The 19,627-nt window shown below is 32.7% G+C and overlaps 2 protein-coding genes across 2 annotated transcripts; one reads left to right on the forward strand and one right to left on the reverse strand.

The window, feature by feature from the left end:
- Positions 1-4,451: 4,451 nt before the first annotated feature.
- Positions 4,452-4,946, reverse strand: LOC112096753. The gene has a single exon (XM_024180414.1). The coding sequence runs from the start codon at positions 4,944-4,946 to the stop codon at positions 4,452-4,454; it is 495 nt and encodes a 164-aa protein (XP_024036182.1).
- An 11,828-nt stretch (positions 4,947-16,774) lies between these two features.
- On the forward strand, positions 16,775-19,012 carry LOC18031947. Its single transcript, XM_006420003.2, has 3 exons — positions 16,775-17,827; positions 17,947-18,139; positions 18,238-19,012. Exons 1-3 carry the CDS (start codon positions 17,411-17,413, stop codon positions 18,768-18,770), a joined length of 1,143 nt encoding a protein of 380 aa, XP_006420066.1. The 5' UTR covers positions 16,775-17,410; the 3' UTR covers positions 18,771-19,012.
- Positions 19,013-19,627: the final 615 nt, after the last annotated feature.

Raw genomic sequence — 19,627 nt, forward strand, 5'->3', positions numbered from 1 at the left:
TTTGGCGTCCTTAGAGAAAGAGATAACAGCCTGATTGTCACAATAGACAGTTACTAGACTAGTAGCGCTAATATTAATCTCTAAGTCCTCTACAAATCTCTTAAGTCACACAACTTGTTGCACTATTGCAGAACATGTAATATATTCGGCTTCCATCGTCGATAAAGCTATGCATGTTTGTTTTTTGCTACTCCATGTAATTGCTCATCTGTTTAGCAAAAATGCATATCCTGAGGTCGATTTGCGCTCATCCAGATCGCCACCTCAGCCGACATCTGAATATCCAATAATTCATAAACCACCTCCTTGATAGCATAAAGAATAATCTGCAGTGTCTTTTATATGTGCCAAAATCCTCTTGATCGCACTCTAATGCTTCTGTCCAGTATTCGACTGGTATATACTCACCAGTCCTACAACATAACTGATATCAGACCTTGTACACATCATGGCATACATAAGACTTCCAATGTCATTTGTATAAAGAACTCTAGCTATTCTTTCCTTTTCTTGAGGAGTCTTGGGACATGTATCGAGATTAAAAGATTGTCCTTTATCTATTGGGGTATCCATTGGCTTACAATCAACTATATTGAATATTTCAAGGATTTTCTTAATGTAAGGTTCTTGTGACAGTGCCAGAAGTTTCTTTGAACGATCCTTGAAAATTTTGACTCCTAAGATATAAGCTGCTTCGCCTATATCTTTCATGTCAAATTTTGAGTATAACCAATCTTTAACAGTTTTGACAAACTCTTTACTGTTCGCAACAAACAGTATATCGTCCACATACAAAGATAATATCGCAAAATCGTCTTTAGACCTCTTAACATATACACAATGGTCTTCCTCAACCATCCTAAAGCCATAAGAAATTACGGCTTGATAGAATTTAAGGTTCCATTGTCTAGAGGATTGTTTAAGGCCATAGATAGATCTTTTGAGCTTGCATACTTTGCGCTCTTGGCCTTTAACAACAAAACCTTGTGGTTGTTCCATATAAATTTCTTCTTCTAGTTCTTTATTGAGAAATGTAGTTTTTACATCCATTTGATGTAACTTAAGGTTTAGATGTGCAACGATAGCCAAAATTAATCGTATAGAAGCAAACTTACCACAGGAGAAAAAGTCTTTTCATAGTCTACAACCTCATGTTGGGTATAGCCTTTAGCGACTAATCTTGCTTTATACCTCTCAATTGTCCTATCCGCCTTACGCTTTATCTGGAGAACTCATTTGTTTCCGATAGCTTTACGGCTAGGTAGAAGATCAACCAAGTCTCAGACCTGATTGACTTTTATAGACTCCATCTTTTCCTCTATTGCTTTCATCCATAAATCCTTAGCAGACGATGTGAGAGCCTCGTTATAAGTATTTGGCTCATCACCATCGTGTGAAGCAATCATAAAAGTGTTAGCTTATATAGCTATAGATATTGATTTTGATGATAACAAACCACATGTATTGATTAAACAATGATTTATGAATTGTGTTTTTATAATAAGAAAATGATATAGAATCAAAGTGTTTTGGACTAAAATGAATGTATTTTAGAACCTTTGATATTATTTTAAATTTCGGATTTGGACCTATTTGAAACTATTTAAATATTTTGGGTCATTCTATAATTTTACATAGTTTGGTGAAATCATAATTTTAAAAAGTTTTAGGATTGAAAAAGTAATATTTAGAAATTTTGAAATTGGACCTATTTGCAAAGTTTCATAACGTTTTGGATCATAATACAGTTTTATAAAGTTTTAGGGTCAAACTATAAAATTAGAAAATATTTCACTATAGCAAGCGGCTAACCGGATCCTGACAAACGGAAATCCGGTTGTTGGGCAGTAAGCTTCTAAGCATAAGCGGCAATCCGGATTTGACAAAGCAGCATACCGGATGTTCAGAAATTCAAAATTGTGGCTGTAACGGTAACATTAAGCGGCTAACTGGATGTCCATAACCGGCAATCCAGTTACGACCAAAATGTGCATAACGACTAGTTTTTGAGCTCAAATTATAAGAACTCAAATCCAACTCATTTTCAATCTCCCCAACAAGCAAAAACAAAAAGCACACGAGATATCTTGAGCCTTCAACTTGTAAAACACAAAACATTGAATCATTTCTTGTTCTTCATTTTTGAATATCTACTCATTGAGTGAGTTTCATTGTAACTTTCATTTCTTCATCTCAATTGTAAGAGTTTGAGTGTGTGAGACACTTGAGTGAAGAGATTGGGAGATAATCTCTTTGTTGTAAAGGTTCATTGACACCTTGAAGTCAATTGTAAACGGTTGAAGCCTTGGAAAGGCTTGGATAGTGGAATCCTCAAGCTTGGATCGCTTGGAGGCGTGAACGTAGGCGAGGTTTGCCGAACCACATAAAAATTCGTGTGTTTATTTCTCTTCTCCCTTACTTATTAGTTATTGTGCTTTTATTGAACTTATTGCTTTCATTTTTTGATTAAGACATTAGATTACTTGTTGTGTGGATTTGCTAAGAAATTTTTAAAAATCCAATTCACCCCCTCTTGGGTTGCACACTTATATTTCAAAAAGCTTCTCCCTCAATCTCAAAGCAACGACGAGGAATTGGCCTACGATTACTCTTTCAAGTTGATTCCCCAACTGGAATCGAAGTGTCTGGTGTTTCACTCCTACTCAGAGTGGCAATCCCTAAAGGATCCGTACTAACACCAACACCATCGTTAGAAGTGATAATCTCATTTGGATCTTCTAAGTTATAGAATTGAAAATCCTTGTCAACTTCTCCAATGCTAGGAAATTCATTTTCTAGAAAACTAACATCTTGTGATTCCAGTTCAGACACAGTTCCACTTGCTTGTTCACCAATGAACACATATCCTTTAGAGTGTTCTGAGTATCTAATAAAGATACACTTTTTACCCCTAGCTCCCAATTTTCCAAACTTATAAGTAAGGTTGTGAATATAAGCTGCAGACCCCCATGGTCGCAGATGAGATAAGTTAGGTTTTCTACCCGTCCATAACTCATATGGGGTGGAACTAATTGATTTTGAAGGAACTCGGTTAAGTATATAAGCAACAGTTAACAAAGTATTTTCCCAATAAGATATTGGAAGATTTGCTTGCGTCATCATTGACCTAACCATTTCCAATAAAGTGTTATTCCTTCTTTCTGTTTCACCATTTTGTTGCGGAGTTCTAGGAATAATCAGCCGTCTTTTTATCCCTTTCTCATCACAGAGTTCCTTGAACTGTTCCGAAAGGTGTTCAAGTTATCGGTCAGTTCTTAGAGCTTTAACATTGTTGTCTAGTTGATTCTCTACCATGTTCAAATATAATCTAAAGCAAACCAATGCTTCTGATTTATGAGAAATCAAGTAGACATGACCGAAACGTGAATAATCATAAATAAATGTAATAAAATATGAGGCTTCATGTTTAGCCCTTACATTCATTCGACCACAGATGTCAGAGTGGATTAACTGCAATAGTTTTTCAGCTCTAATTCCTTTGTTAAATGGTTTTTTAATTATTTTTCCAATTAGACAATTTTCACATATGGGCAAATCAATCTTGGTGAGTGGACCCAACATGCCCTTTCTCGTAAGTCTATACATTCTTTCTTGCCCTATATGACCTAGTCTAGTATGCCAAGTGATGGCATCTATTTCATTATTGCTAGAAGAAGTAATATAAGGAAAACAATTATTATCATTACTTGAACCATCAAGTATTGTATCTAATACAATAAAACCATTAATTAAATGCACAGTTCCAATAATGACTAAATTTAAGAAGATCTCTAAACAAACACCATGAAAAGTTAAGTGATATCCTAATTCAAGAAGAACATAGATAGAAATCAAGTTTCGTCGAATCTCCGGTGCACACAGGACATCATGTAACAAAAGAATACGTCCACCACGCAAAGTCAATTTGCAGGTGCCTATTCCTTTTGCCTCAACTCTAGAGTTGTTGCCCATGCATATCCATCTCGATCACGAGCTATATGGTTTGTTGCTCCTGAGTCTTTAGTCCACACAGAACTCGTAACTAAATCATAATTTAATAAAGTATAGATGGGTCTCACATTTTTCGGCTCCCTGCACTCACGAACGAAGTGACCCAGCTTACTACAGTTGTAGCATCTCATCTTAGATTTGTCCATTTTCTTGCCTGCATGCTTACCCCTTAGGTGCTTTTTAGCATTTGACTTCTTCTGATCATGATCATATCCTTTACCATTCTGGTTATATTTATGGCCCCTCTTGCGCTTGAAGCCCGAAGCTTTGCGCGAGCTTGACTCGGCCATAAAAACACTATTAGAAAACTTAGCGGCCTCAACGCGCTCTACTTCCAACTCTAGGTGATGCTCAATATCTTTAAAAGTTCTGATATTCTCATTATGAGTCATATTCACCTTCATGTGTTCCCAAGTATCGAGTAGAGATCTTATCACTTCCTAAACTTGTTGTTCATCAGTCAGAACATGTCCAGCAGACTTAAGCTCACGAACCATGTTCAACATTTCCCTCAGATGCTGCCTCATAGTATGGTTCGTGCGCTTTCGATAAGAGTCGAATTTGATTGTAAGCCTCTTGAGTTTAGTGGTCGAGGTACCACCAAACTTGTCTTTCAGAGCGAGCCACATCTCTTGAGCAGTCTCATACTTCTCATACTTCTCATACTCGCACATGAGGTCATCTTGCATGCTGCTTAACAATGTTATGCGAGCATTGCTATTCTTCTTTTTCCAGGCCTGATAGGCCTCAAGATCCCTCATGTGTTGAGCAGTACTGCCTTGCTCAGGCTCAGCTAAGGTGTTGTTAAGAGCTTCTAGAGTCTCTTGCTCTTCAAGGATGTACAGAATTTTACGGTGCCAAATATTGTAATTGTCATCGTTCAGTTTCTCACCCTTGTTCAGCTCAACCACAATATTTTTAGATGCAGAGACCATCTCAACTATAATTCAACACGGAGACAATTCAAAATACAATCACTAAAGGCATAATTAATAATTACACACAAACAATTAATTTTGCCGCAAACGTAAACCAAAAAACATGACGAACTAATATCGGGAATGGAATAAAAAGGTCGTCAAGGCTTCCAATCATCATCCAATTCCCTTTATTATATTCATCATTAATTCGATTTTAATGCGCAAAATTATCAGTTCTAATTAAGAATTTATCAAATTCAATTTAATTAGAACTCCCACTCAACGGAACCATTCATGAGATATGACAAAAAAGTATGTAAAGTCGAGCAACAATTAATGTAGAATATCATTAATGAAGTCATAGCAGCATATAGTTCAACCAACAAAATAAAACCAATTTTAAAAAGAACAATCATAATCAACAAACAAATGAAATAACCTAACATGGTAAACTAATACATAGAATCTTCTACATGTTCTTAAAATATTCTTTGTTGCTCGTGACTCTTTCATCTAACTTATACTTAAGTCTATCTCCAAATAAAAATAATTGTTCCCTCTTGATGATTCTGTTTATGGTTTTCTCAGACCATAACTTCTGCCCTCTACCAAGGCGACTAGCTTGTCTCCCATTTCGAAGGTTCGTGTGAATGCTAAGCACTGAGGTTCGCCTTATCTTTGAAACAAGACGGCGCTCCTCCATCAACTCAATTTCACACCTCAGCATATAATATCTGTGTGAGGGTTTCTCAATCTCATTTAACATGTGAACCTTAAAGACAAGCGTATTGTCATCATCAGGTAATGATTGAATGAGGAGCCATTGATAATAACCTCAGTTCGTATACACAGTAGGCTTATTTGCGAACATTAAGCGGTTAAAAGCCCCATATAAATCTTCTATGTCCATGCATATAGGACGATCAGGGTCTATCTTATAATTCTCCATTTTCTCCATAAGATAGACTATTATTAATCTCAATTAGATCATTAGGTGAAACCCAAGCTATAATTGTCATTAAACCTTCTTCCTAAGTCCATAACTTACTAATGGGAGGCTCTACGAAAAAAATTATAAAAAATCAAATTAGTAATTGTTAACAAATGAATAAATACGAGATTAGATTTTAGCCAATTCCTATAAAAAAATATTTGAAGCTCCCACTAGAGCGAAATATTTATTAACATATAATGCTCATCCGTGAGACTATATATGTTCGATCTAAAATTTTATTTCAAAAGTTAAGAAATGATTAAAAATAATTATTTTATATTAAAACTAAATAGAAAACTAAATTTCAGATCAAACGACGAAAACGGTGCCCAAATTGGAGTCCCGAATAGCAAAATATGTAAAAATTTACAAATCTGGAAATATACCCCACGCGCGCTACAGTGCGCTACAATGAACTCACAACATCGCTACATTAAAAAACTGTACAGTGCGCATTCAACACACACAACTGACGCGTGGGACCCACGCGTGGCCTTGCGCCGCTCCAGTAACGTTGGGTCCAGCACCATCCGACTTCATTTTTCATTATGAATTCAATGGTGTGTTCGGATTTTCAAACGGAGGTTGGAATAGGCCGGAATCGTCAAAAACTAACTCCGGCACTGTTCATCGTCTTCTCTAAATTAGGGTTTTTAACACTTTTCAAACCCTAATCTGACCAGAATCGTATTTTGGCTATAATTTTCTCATCTTAAGTCCGTTTTTAACAAATCACATACCGTTGGAAAGCTCTCAAAAAGATCTTTCCAATGATATATAACAAATATTGTTAGGTTTCCTAGATCAAAAGATATGATCCATTTCGAGTTTCATATATATTTAGGGTTCATGCAATCTAAATCCTAGGCCGGTTTTAATAATATCAATTCCAGAATTTATCCACTCATATTAAACATTCCAGAACACTTAAAACAACAGCCATCACAAAAATTAAAAAAAAAATCATGTTGTTCATGAATTAAATCCAACTAATGCACGAATCCAACACAATTCAGGCTCTGATACCATTGATGAAAATTCTTAAAAGGAAGTCAATAGGCTTTACCTTTTTCGAATTATGCAGTGGAATAAACAGGTGTTAGAACACGTCACTGGTCGGAAAGAAATCACAAGCGAAAATCTTCCTCAAGTCACAGTATATATGCCTTATACAGATTGTTCAAAGACCTTGTTTTAATCTTGATGAAGAAGAGAATAAGATGAATCCTCTCTGTATTTTTTTCACCCACACACACACTGCTTTTTCGTATGAATGGAAAAATCCGTACATTCACAGCAACAATTTTGGTGGCATATATGAGCAGCGGTCGGGAGCGGTTGGGAAGTTGAACACAAATCAACTTCCCTCTCCCAAACGTATACAACCAACAAGTGGTTACCATGTGTGGGTCGGGTCGAGTCCGTCCATCTTGGGCGCCCACTTGTCCAACAATCTGTAATGGTTTCATCTAACCATTTATTAATGTTATTGTGGAGGCACGAAATTATAATATATAAAAAATTAATGACATTAATAATTAACATGATATGATAATCCTAGGTAAGTTACTACATCAGTTATGGCTCAAATAATACAATGATAGTTAGAATCATAAAAATAATTGGTAATTAAATCGTAATCATTCATAGTTAGATATACGTTTGCAAGTGGCATTGAGATAAACACTAGATGTAAATTCATTTTAAGAGATCTAAACTGTATTTTTTGTGGAGGTCTATCATAATGATTTTTGTTCGACTCTTTAATGGAATGTAGCGATGACCATCAATTGATCTAAATGTCTATTATCAATGGGTTGAAATGAAATTTTTATTTCTTTGTCAATTAAAAGCGGGAAAGATTAGAAATGAGAATTAATCACAACATTTGAGTCCTTTTGACACATAGAGAGGGGGAAAAAATAGTTTTTTGGACAAATGTTGAGGCAAATTGTTTGTCATTTTTCCTAAAGAGGTGGATTGGCCGAAAGTATGACCACACACTGACCTTCATAGTTGATAATTCATCAGTTTCATAATTCATTTAACCAACAGCCCCACACCCACTTGTAATAGCCAATTGCCAATGAATACAACTTTGAAGAAAATAGTTTGGAGGTGACTCGAAATGAAAGTTTGATGGTACAACACAAATAACGTTTCATATAATATTACTTATAGTCTAATTGTAACATCAGTGTTAAAAAAAAATGTTAAAGAGTTTATATTAATAATTGTATTATTGGGATATAGCAAAATGAATCCAACTCATATATTTATTCATTTATTTATTATGTTACGAGTAAATCCGCTAACTTAATCAAATTTGAAGAGACTCGAGGATATATTTATACATACCGAACGTGCAATAAATTTTATATTGGTTTGGGGTTGGGTGATGGGAGTCAATCAGGGATCAGGTGAAATCATGTCTTTATCAAGAAGACCACTGGATTGTTGACACGCCTTTTCTTTTTTTTTAATATTGGATTGAGTTTGCTGCAAATTTCTTAATAGTTTTATCAGTTTGATATTGATCAAAATGGGCCCCATTATTTGAGCCCACGATTAGCCCAATATTTTTATCAAGATGGACTCGTTCAAACCCATATATTAAAAACACCAAAATCAAGCAGCAATTATATATCCAAATCCAACCAATCGACCTAAACCTCATTGATAAAGAATTAAAAATAATTAAAAAAATGTAAAAACTGTTGAACTAAGGCCATGTTTGGCTTTCCTATTAAAAACGAGAATAGAACCCACAGCAAGAATCCAAGCAGAATAGTCGTGGAATTGGTGTTGTAGCGACAAAGACATAGCCATCATTTCAAATATAATTTTCTTCCTTTATCAAACAACTTTAATACTTTATGTCCTCATCAACCATCATCTCCATTCATAATAAAAATATTTATTATAAGACACCAACTTTGTTGTAATCGATAAAAACAAACATGTATTATCTTTGTTTAGCAAGAAATTCCATTATGCAACGGCACCTAATCAAGGATATGATAACTCTTAAGGTTCTTTTTCATGTTACTTTTAATTTGAAATGTTCAAACCAACATATATTTGTGCATTTTGATGTGTATAGTTTTTATATATAATCGATAACACGACATACTTTTATAATCGATCTAATGAACATCAAGATAAATTTATTTTAATTTTGATTAATGTAGGATAAATACGAATTCGGACAACATTGCATAGTTCAACTAGCTAGAAATTAACACACTTTTATCCATATTTTAGAATCTTTGTGGAGTATTAATCTCTTGGGCTTAGGTTATTTTAATTTAATCTATTTTTTTTCTTAAAATTTTAACACAAATTTAATTCATTGATCATAAATTTTTTGTTTGAGTAGAACTATTGGCACCCCTCTATAATCTTTATAAAACCCCTCTCCTATTGCAATTACATTAAAGGACAAAATAAATCTAGTTATACTATTATATTTCTCCTTTCAACTCTTTACACCGTACAACTACATCAAAGTCTTTCACAATTTTTATTTCCTCACAAACAACTTTTTCTTGAAAAATTTACAAAACTTATTTTTAATTTAAAAAATAATAATAATTTTAAAAAATAATAGATATTTGAGTCCACTTTAATTTACAAAACTTTCTAAACTTTCTAATAATAAGTTTTGTAAACTTATTTTTAATTTACAAAACTTTCTAAACTTATTTTTAATTTTAAAAGTAAATAATAGTTATTTGAGTCCACTTTAATTCTACTTAATTCGTACATGGATTTGATTTTTTTGAGTGAAATATGTATGATTTAATAATTCAAAAATTTATAAAAACAATATTTGTAATTAGAGTTATTTGGAAGAAACTGAATTATTTTTCTTTTTGAATAAAAAATTGAAAAAATAAAAAATGATATTTTGAAATTAAAGTAGGTTTTGGTAGAAAGGGGTTTGAAAAGAAAGTTACTGGTGTTAATAGTCCCACTCTTTTTTTTTAACCACCTAGGCTTGGCTCAAAAAATAGAAGGATTTGAATATGCTTTTATTATTATTATTATTATTGAGTCAATGTGCTGTCAAAATTTAAAATAACGTGTAATGGGATAACCCAATAAACTATCATAAAATTTTTGGTGCATAGTAAAATTAACCTTGCTTAAGTCGCTATTAATTTATAATCACAAAGCACAATTAAAACTTATTTATGATTTAAATAATGAAATATATTATCTTTTGAGCCTTCATTGAGGTGCCCAAAGAATATTGGCATTGACAAGGCAAAGCAAAGCATATATCATCTACACACAAAATAAACAATTTTTATTCTTCAAGTGGGTCCAAAAAGCATGAAATTTTTACGACAAAACACACTATAGTGATAAATATTATGGTAATAAAATTATTGAGGTTAGCAAGATAGAGATAGATATGATTATTGATTCAATTTATGAATAGATTTAGAGGGTTTGGTAGGCCAACAAAGATTTATATATATAGATAAGGCAGGGTGACATTACTTGTGACGTTTGCCTTTATTTTAGTTTAAGTGGTTACATAGTAGATGACCTTATTTTAAGTTTAGGGTCGCTTATTTAGGGTAACTAAATTAGTTTTAGTTTTTCTCTTTTAATATCTCTGTTACCATAAGATGTTCAATCAAGGATAAGAAATGGGTTAGGTTAGCTCTTTGTAGGGATGCACCACCCAAGATTATAATAGCAATATTAGAGATACTATGCTAGTCAACAATAAAGGGTGAAAATTAAGTAAATTATAAATTTAAATATAATATCCTCAATTTATGGTTCTGACTAAAATATTCACAATGTAGTGTATTCTGTTTCATAGTATGGGTACCATTAGATTATTAAATTTTGTTGATTTTTATTAATTTTTTAATCATCAAGCAGGGCGTATACTTATGATTATGACTAATAAATTTTTTTATATAAAAAAAATCCAAGGTTCTTTAATAACAAAAAAAATTAAACAAATTTATTTCGAGTGCATATTAAAATGAAAAAATTATAAATTTGAAAAATCCTGTGAATTATTGGAGGATCATGTAGATTTTTGGGATTCGGGCCGTCAAGTTGCTTCCTTGATTTTTTTTTAATTTTTTTTAAATACCGAAATGGTGTCACTTCATTAAGAAAAATAAACTATGGAACAACAAACAATATGTATTATTGAAAATGATGTTTATTTTTTATAAATCTGTATCAAGCAAATCTATTAGAGTAATAATTAATAAATCAAATTTATGACAGGAAAATAATGATAGTCAATGCTTTGTGCTCCAATGGAGAAGGTTTTTGGTCTTCTTATCAATTCACTGTTTACCAAATGTAATGAGTGAAATGAACATAAGCATTGCTCCAAGAACATCTAAGAAATTTTTTTTTTTTTTTTGAGTTAGGGATGGTAAAATTACTTACAAATCCCTAAATTAGCCGATAAAAATTTATCTATTGTAGGTAATTTTGCAGGTTGCAGGTGGATTTACTATTTAAAATTTAAACCCACTGCAAGTTGCAGGTGAGTTTGCTATTAAGAAAAAAGTCCGTTAAATACCCGCGTGAATATCCATCAACCTGCATTTTTTATTTTAATTATTTATGTTTTTAATTTTAGTTATAAAAATTATATTAAAAATTATAACTTAATTATATATATATATATATAAGTTAAAGTTCCTAATTTCTAAACTTAACCTATCTCAGTGCAGCATATGCGTGTGTGTGTAAAAATAAATACAATAAGCTTTTAATAAGTATAAATTTTTATAATTTTTAAGTTCAATATTACTGATATTTTATTTTAATTTGATTGGTTTTGTTTGTTTTGTTTTAATAACTTGAATCAAATGATCGCTTACTAAAGTTGAGTTTTTATTTGTTTAATTTATTGTTAATGGTAGTTGTACAAAATCTACTTGTGAATGTTATTGACTATACTTTTATACTTGTTAGAAGATGAAGCAATATATTGATACTAGTGGTGATGATTGCTTACAACAGTAATATTTTGTGTTAGACTAATATATTTTGTGTTTTGTTTTAATATTAAAATTTTAATTTTTTATTTACATTGATAATATTTAGAATTGAGTATTGTATGTGGATTTTTTAAACTATTGTCATAAATTTATAATTTGAATTATATAATTTAAGTTTTTATATATTATTAAAAAGTAAATGAGAAAATTTATAAAGTATCCGCTGTGGGTTGTGGGTGAATTTGTTAATTGTTAAAACTCACAACGGACTAATTTTTTTAAAAAATAATTCTGCAAATTACAAGCAGAATTAATAATTTAATTTTTTTTACGGATACGAATTTGATAATAGTATACTCGCAGCTAATGGTACCCATTGCCGTCCTCCCTTTCAATTATCTCTCTCATACATTTATTAGTAAATCTGTTTACATTAAACCTTGATTGTCATTTTATGTTGACTTATTACATTGAATGAGCCATTTTTCTCACTCTACAGTCCAGTCCAAAACTTAATTTATGATTTATTAGATATAGTTTTTTTTTCTTTTTAAGAGCTATAGATAGAAGTAATTTGTCAGTTTTATACAATAAAATTATTATTTTTTAAATCCTTTTTTTTAATTCTCAGTAAAAGCCAAAAGCCCATATTCAATTCTCACTCCATATTTCTTTTCTTTTTAATTAATCACCCGATCACCATGGGAGAGGAAAATAAATTACATTATTCAGTCAACCCCATTTTAAAGCTTATTTCTAATATTTCAAATGGTCTCTCAAAATTCTAAAATCAAAATACATTTATTTAACTGATTTACTATTGTGCTACTGATAGTCACATTATCATTAACTTAGATAATTTTTTTTTTGGTGGTATTTCCTATGTTTTTCATTACACATTTTTAATTTTAAGAGACAAATATATATATATATATATATATACACATACATGTTTTAATTCAAAATTTTAAAGTGCGGGAACGTTTGAAAAAACACATAAGCCGTGCAGTTTAAGCGCTTTAAGTTTTAAATTTTTAAAATCTCGCAGTTTTAAAATTTTTCTGGATATTTCCCGCACTTTATGATGTTAGACTAGAAAACTATTATATGTATGTATGTATGTATGTATGTATGTATGTATGTGTATAACACAATACTTGGAAAATTCACTGAAAAACTTAGAACAGTGCAACATATTAGAAGAGAACTCATGCACTTAATATTGCACCCACAGATGAATTATACTCCACACATTCAATATCTCAATCATGTACCTACTAACTCAATAATTCCAACAAATGTCATGGCTCCCATTATAATTACGCGGTTTATTGCGGTCGCATTTGGCCATAAATATATATCTTATCGTCTTCACCAGAACTTTCATTATTTATTAACGCGTACCTTCAAACATAACACGTTGCTTTTAATAAGAATTAGACACTGGACAATGGATGTTTGATGTTTCTTCTCTCCAGAAACTGCAGTGCCAAAAATGGTGAAAAAACAGTCTCTCTGTGATTGTGATCGTGATTGTGATTGTGTTTATGTGTATGCGAGTTGCGTCATTATTAGGGGGGGGGGGGGGGGGGGGTGCCCAAAAAATAGACTGGACTCTTGAACTCTTCGATCTCCTCAACAGCTATGCTAAATTGCTAATGCTATCAATTCTAAAGAGAAAAATTAAAAAATAAAAGTGAGGGTGGCCCTTGATCAACGTTAATTAATTAAGGACTCTGATGGGAAATGACAATCCACGGTAACAAATTTTGACGCTAATTACTTAGTGTCATTAATTTGGTTGTTTAGTGATGCAGTGAATCAAGAATTGCTTTCCTCTTTTGCTTTGTAGGTTAAAAATTGGAAGTGCATTACAGGATCATGTAAGTTGTACAACATTTTCATAATAATAATAATGCATTAGAAAAATTAGTAGTGACATTAAATAAAATTATATTTGTCGTTTATCGTTTATTGATTTTATTACCTCTCGTAGTCGTAGAGATAAAAGATTTTTTTTCAAAATTAATTTCTCTATTGTAGCACTTAGAGTGCTTTTAACAAAAACTTCAATATTTGTTATAAACATATTTTGAGGAATATCAGGTTGGCATTAAAAGTCAAGAAAATTTTGTCGAAAAGGAGGGAATGGACCATATGGCTAAATTTTATGTGGAATAAACTTGAGTAAGCACAGAAAAAAGGAAAAAAAAAATTGAGATTAGGGTCTCATTCAAGCTACTAAAATTGATGAACAGATTGAAATTATGAGTGTAGGGGTCTCCCAATGCAATTCTTTGTGTCTTCTTTTACCAAACTTACATTTAGTAAAGTTGGCATCTTTTCCTAATTTCACAAAAAGTAATTTGTGCAAAATTAAAGCACTCGATGACTCTCCAAAAGCTAATAACAAGCCCATGTTCCAAAAAAAGTTTAAAAGAAAAAATCATGAGTTTTGAAGGAGATAACAATGATTTCAATAGACATTATCAAAAGAAGTTCACTAAAGTGGCATCAATTGTCTTGCTATATTAAAGTTGCAACATATAAAGGAAATAAACCCAATGGATCACTGACAAATCTCCATTAGATTAAACATGATTTAGTGAACTTTAATCTCTATTACATATGTTTTTACTTTAATCATTTAAAGCATAAAGGGAGAAAAAATGAAATTAATGAAAAATGATAAAAAAAAATTAAGTTTGGTTTGGCCTTGTTTATCCTTTAAAAAAGTAGATTCGAGACTAATTGTTTAAAATATAGGTACTTTCATTTTACTAAAGGTCATTAAAGACGATAAATTCTTTGTTAATTTATGGTTCATTTGTAAGTACAAATAAATTATTTACTAAATTATTTGTGATTTTTATAATAAATTAAAAAAGTATCATTTCTTATCATATTCAACGCCAAATAAAAATAAATTAAAAATCGGTAATATTGTGAAAACGTACACGACACTAATTAAATATTTATTTTATATGATCTCTTGAGATATAGAGATCAAGACGGATAATCTCTATCATTAATTCGTAAATATAAATTGCATTAATTATTAATAAAATACAACACTTTTTTAGATGAAATCTCAAAAATAAAGCTTACGAATTTGATTCAATATCAAAGGAGAATTTCAAGCTTAAAAAAGAGAGAGAGAGAGAGAGAGAATGCATTCGAATTAGTAAAAATGTAGTAGCACCGATTGATTCATCGACTTGCTTGACCTGAAATTGATTACTTTCTTTTCTAAAAAAAAAAAAAACTCACACCACACAAGAAATGACCACTAGTAGACACACAAAATAATGTCTAAATGTACACAAATATAATATCTTATTTGTCCTTGTTTATAGCTATTGAAGACAATGACCAGACATGCGTACACATGAAGACTCATGCTCACTGTAAAATTTTGATTTCACCCTAATAATAATAATAATAATAATAAAGCTAAGAAAAAAATTAAATAAAAAGAAAAGGAAAAGATTAAAAAAAAAAGGTTTAACGGTCCAATTGTTTTAACTGTTGACTGATGATGGTTTCAAACATAAGGAGTAATCCAGGTGACTAAATTAATATTAGAATAGCATTTGAATAGAGTTAAGCAAAAGACGGGGAGGGGGTTAATTAGTGTAGTAAAATTTTATCAAAGTAATCACTGTGGTTTCAGCTTTAATTTATTCTTGGTTTTGTTTTATTAGTGTGAAATGAAGAAAAGGGTTTGTTTCAATTGTGTGAAATGAGGCAAGAATCACAGTTAAAAAATCATATTCTGTTCCTCATGATGAAGGCTTAAATCATTATATATGTATCAAATGACCTTAATAAGTGTGTTAATCATATTACACAGTGATTATTATTATTATTATTATTATTATTAATAGTAATTTCAGCTGGATTTTGTTCTAGTTATACACTGGCAAAGTGATTAGAACTAAGCAGTCATTGTCATGATTCTTGTGCGAACATTTCCAGCAACTTCATTACACCTCACCTAAATCATGTTGTTCTCATAGTGATGAAGTGGCTGTGTTTAATTTATGATTGTTAATTTTCATCATAAATAGATATAATCTTCAATCACTATCAAAAATCAATAATTGGGTTATGTGAACAGACATATCAAGTAGCAAGAACCTTCAAAGAAATTATGCAGTCGAATTTTCACCCCAAAATTATTGAATAACTCTCTCTTCTACTTTGGTTTTAGCCACAAAAGAAAAAAAAGAAAAAAAAAAGGAATTCTTCTTATAATTTTTAGTGTCTTATAAACGAAGTTGCTCTTACAAATTTATAAACACAAACAACTCATGATAAAATTTTACATTTGTATGTAATAATTTTTATGGGTTATGGCCAGTATTCATCACGAGAAAGTTTGAATTCCCACTTAAGATTTGTTGGACTACATCGATATATCAAAGTTGAAGTCTTGGTTCCCAAAGCGTATTAATTGTAATTTATGAAATTTTATGTTAAGATTTTTAGTTGTGAGAACCCTTGGCTCGTTCTATTTTTACATGTAACATTTTGAAAGAATTCTTTCCAAAGGTTAAAAATTGAAAATTGAAATTGAAAGAGCGCAGGAGATCACGATCAAACGGTCTACAACGGTCCTGATAATCAAACTTCCCACTATTACAGTACGTGTCACACGATGCTACGCGCACATTCTCAACCACGTCCAGCCGGGCCACACTATAAATAATCTCACCCTTCAATCGCCTCAACTTTCGTCAAATTCTCAAATTTACCCCCTCAATCATGACAGAGTCCGAGACTGCTTTCAACAGAAGCACCGGGAACAATTCGGTATTTTCACACGCAACCGGTGCCACATCATCACAATTATTTTCAGGATAATACGTTCCATTTGATATGCCACGTTGGATCATAAATCCTAGTCAGCAACATTGCTTCCCCTATAAAATATCCCAAACCCGTTCCACGCCAACACAACCAAAAACCAGAAAATACATTCAAACCCCCTGCCCCCCAAAAAGAACAAAGAAAAGTCTTCTACTTTCCTCTGAAAACAATCGCCGGCGACGAGGACAGACCATCGCCGGAGAAATGAATATTCCGGCCAACTTATTATTCACTTCTCTATCTACACGCAATGTCCCTATCTCCGATCATCGCCGCCACGTATTCCATGAATAGCCATAAACAAAAGCGATCGCTTTCTTCTTGGTAGTCTTGTATTTGTTCCTTTCTTTTTCATTTTTCTTTTTCTTTTCCTCTGTGACTTCCTCAGAAAAGTATCAGCTTTCGAGCTATTTCAGTTCTGGGTAGTTTTGGCATTTTCAGTTTTGTAGCTTAGATTGAGTTAAACGATCGAGTGAGACGCGAAAGCTCACTTAAGAAATGTTGCATTTTTGACAAAATTTTGTGTGTAAATATAGTCAAACCGTAATACTTGAAGCTTTAGTTGGTGAGGATTAAACGGGAACCTTCTGATTTTTCAACCTTCGTTCCTTGTGCCATTTCCGATGAAGATCCAACCAATTGACGTCGACTCAGAATCACAAGCACTAAAAGACCCGATAATCAGGCCGGAGTCAACTAAACCGGTACTCAAATCCCGGCTCAAGAGACTCTTCGACCGCCAGTTCCCTAGCGTCTTGCGCATTTCATCGGCCGAGAGGCAGCCCGCAGTTGAGTACACTACTAAAGATGCAGGGACGGGACCGGAGTTCGAGCCCAGCTCGGTCTGTTTGGACAAAATGGTCCAGAACTTCATCGAAGAGTTCAACGAGAAGCAATCGAATGCTAAATGCAGCCGTAATCGCTGCAATTGCTTTAACGGTAACGGTAACGACAGCTCCGATGATGAATTTGATTTGATCAACGGCTTCGGCGACTCCGTGAACGGCGGTTCGTTCAGCGATTTCTCGGATATAGTCAAGGTAAATTAAAATTAAACCAAAAAAGAAATAAAATAAAAAGAAGCACTGATTATTTCATTTCTCAAATTTATTATTTTAAATTTGAGAAATTAATTTTATTGTGGTTTTTGTTGGAGCAGAGTTTGATACCTTGCGCAAGTGTGACGGAGAGAAATTTATTGGCCGACGTGGCTGTGATTGTCGATAAGAACAGCAAGAATCACAAACGCAAAGACGATTTGAGAAAAATCGTAACCGACGGTTTATCATCTCTCGGCTATGATTGCTCCATCTGCAAATCAAAATGGGACAAGTGTCCTTCTTTCCCTGCCGGTGCGGTGCCGTCCAGATTCTTCTACTAATTTTTAAAATAAAATAAAACGAATTAAATCGAATTAAAAAATTGAATTAAATTTGTTGATTTTGATCAGGTGAATACGAGTATATCGATGTGATTGTGAAGGGGGAGACGTTGTTGGTGGATATCGATTTCAGATCGGAGTTTGAGATTGCGAGGTCGACTGGGGCCTACAAGGCGATCCTGCAATCGCTGCCGTACATTTTCGTCGGCAAACCGGAGAGGATCGGACAGATTGTGTCGATCGTGTCGGAGGCGGCAAAGCTGAGCTTGAAGAAGAAAGGCATGCATTTTCCGCCGTGGAGGAAGGCGGAGTACATGCGAGCCAAGTGGCTGTCTCCCTACACCAGAGCTTCCGAAACCGATGCCTTTTTGCAGACCAATATTGAATCAGAGAACCGGGCAGCAGCGGAGAGCGATGATTGTGGAGAATTGGAGTTGATTTTTGGAGAGGAAACGACGCCGTCGGAGTCGTCGTCGTTGCCGGTTAAAGAACCTGTTGAGGTGGCGATGACGTGGAAGCCGCCGGCGGTCAAACCAAAGACCGTAGAAAAAAGAACCAAAATGGTCACCGGATTAGCGTCTCTGTTAAAAGAGAAGCCCTGAACAAAATCGAATTTTGTTTTTCTTCTTTTTATAATATATTTTTGAGGTAAAAAAAAAATATGAATATATATTAAAAAATATATAACATCGGATAATGCTTTACTTTTTGTTTTTTTTTTTCCGCTTTTTCTTCCTCTTCATTTTTATTTGTAGGAAGAGGCAGTAACTCGACGAGCCGTGTAATTTAAATAATAATAAAAACAAAAAATGTTATTAATAGTAAAAAGTTTTAGATGCATGCCCATTATCGGCTAAAATAAGTTGAGGATGAAATAAATTTTGTTGAGTGCTTGTTTCATGAGAGGGAACAGTGTAGCATGTAAACATTTCTTTTTAATTTTCTCATCTTTTTAGATAATTAATTAATTTAAAATCTAGTTAATATTATTTATTGAGTTTGTTGATGACGGCAGATTGAAGAGGCTCGTGGAGTCTCGATCGCCGAGTGTACGAGCCATAAAAAAAAAAAAAAAAAAAGTCACTGGATTGGCGTGATATTCTCTTTTTAATTTTTGAGCTTTTTGGTTGAATAAAAGTAAAAGGAGAGAAATAAAATTATAAAAATAAATAAAATAACTCCGCCTCTTTTGTTTCAACCCAGCTCGTGCGGTTTTCATGTTCTTCACGTCCACCAGCGATCTTGCATTTATGTTTTTCGTGCGTGAAATTGCAGTTTTGACTAAATAGAAATCATCAAAACGATGGCTCCCTGACACGTGTAAAAAAATGCAGTCGTTGAAACTTTTAAAAGATAAGGAGCTTTGACAATTTGACTGTCTTCTTGGTGACCTATTATCTTTATTTATTTATTATTATTTTTTTTGATAGTTGAGACTTGAGAGTGTAACCAAAACAAG

The sequence above is a fragment of the Citrus clementina genome, unplaced genomic scaffold (genome assembly GCF_000493195.1).
Source record: "Citrus clementina cultivar Clemenules unplaced genomic scaffold, Citrus_clementina_v1.0 scaffold_9, whole genome shotgun sequence".
NCBI lineage: Eukaryota > Viridiplantae > Streptophyta > Magnoliopsida > Sapindales > Rutaceae > Citrus > Citrus x clementina.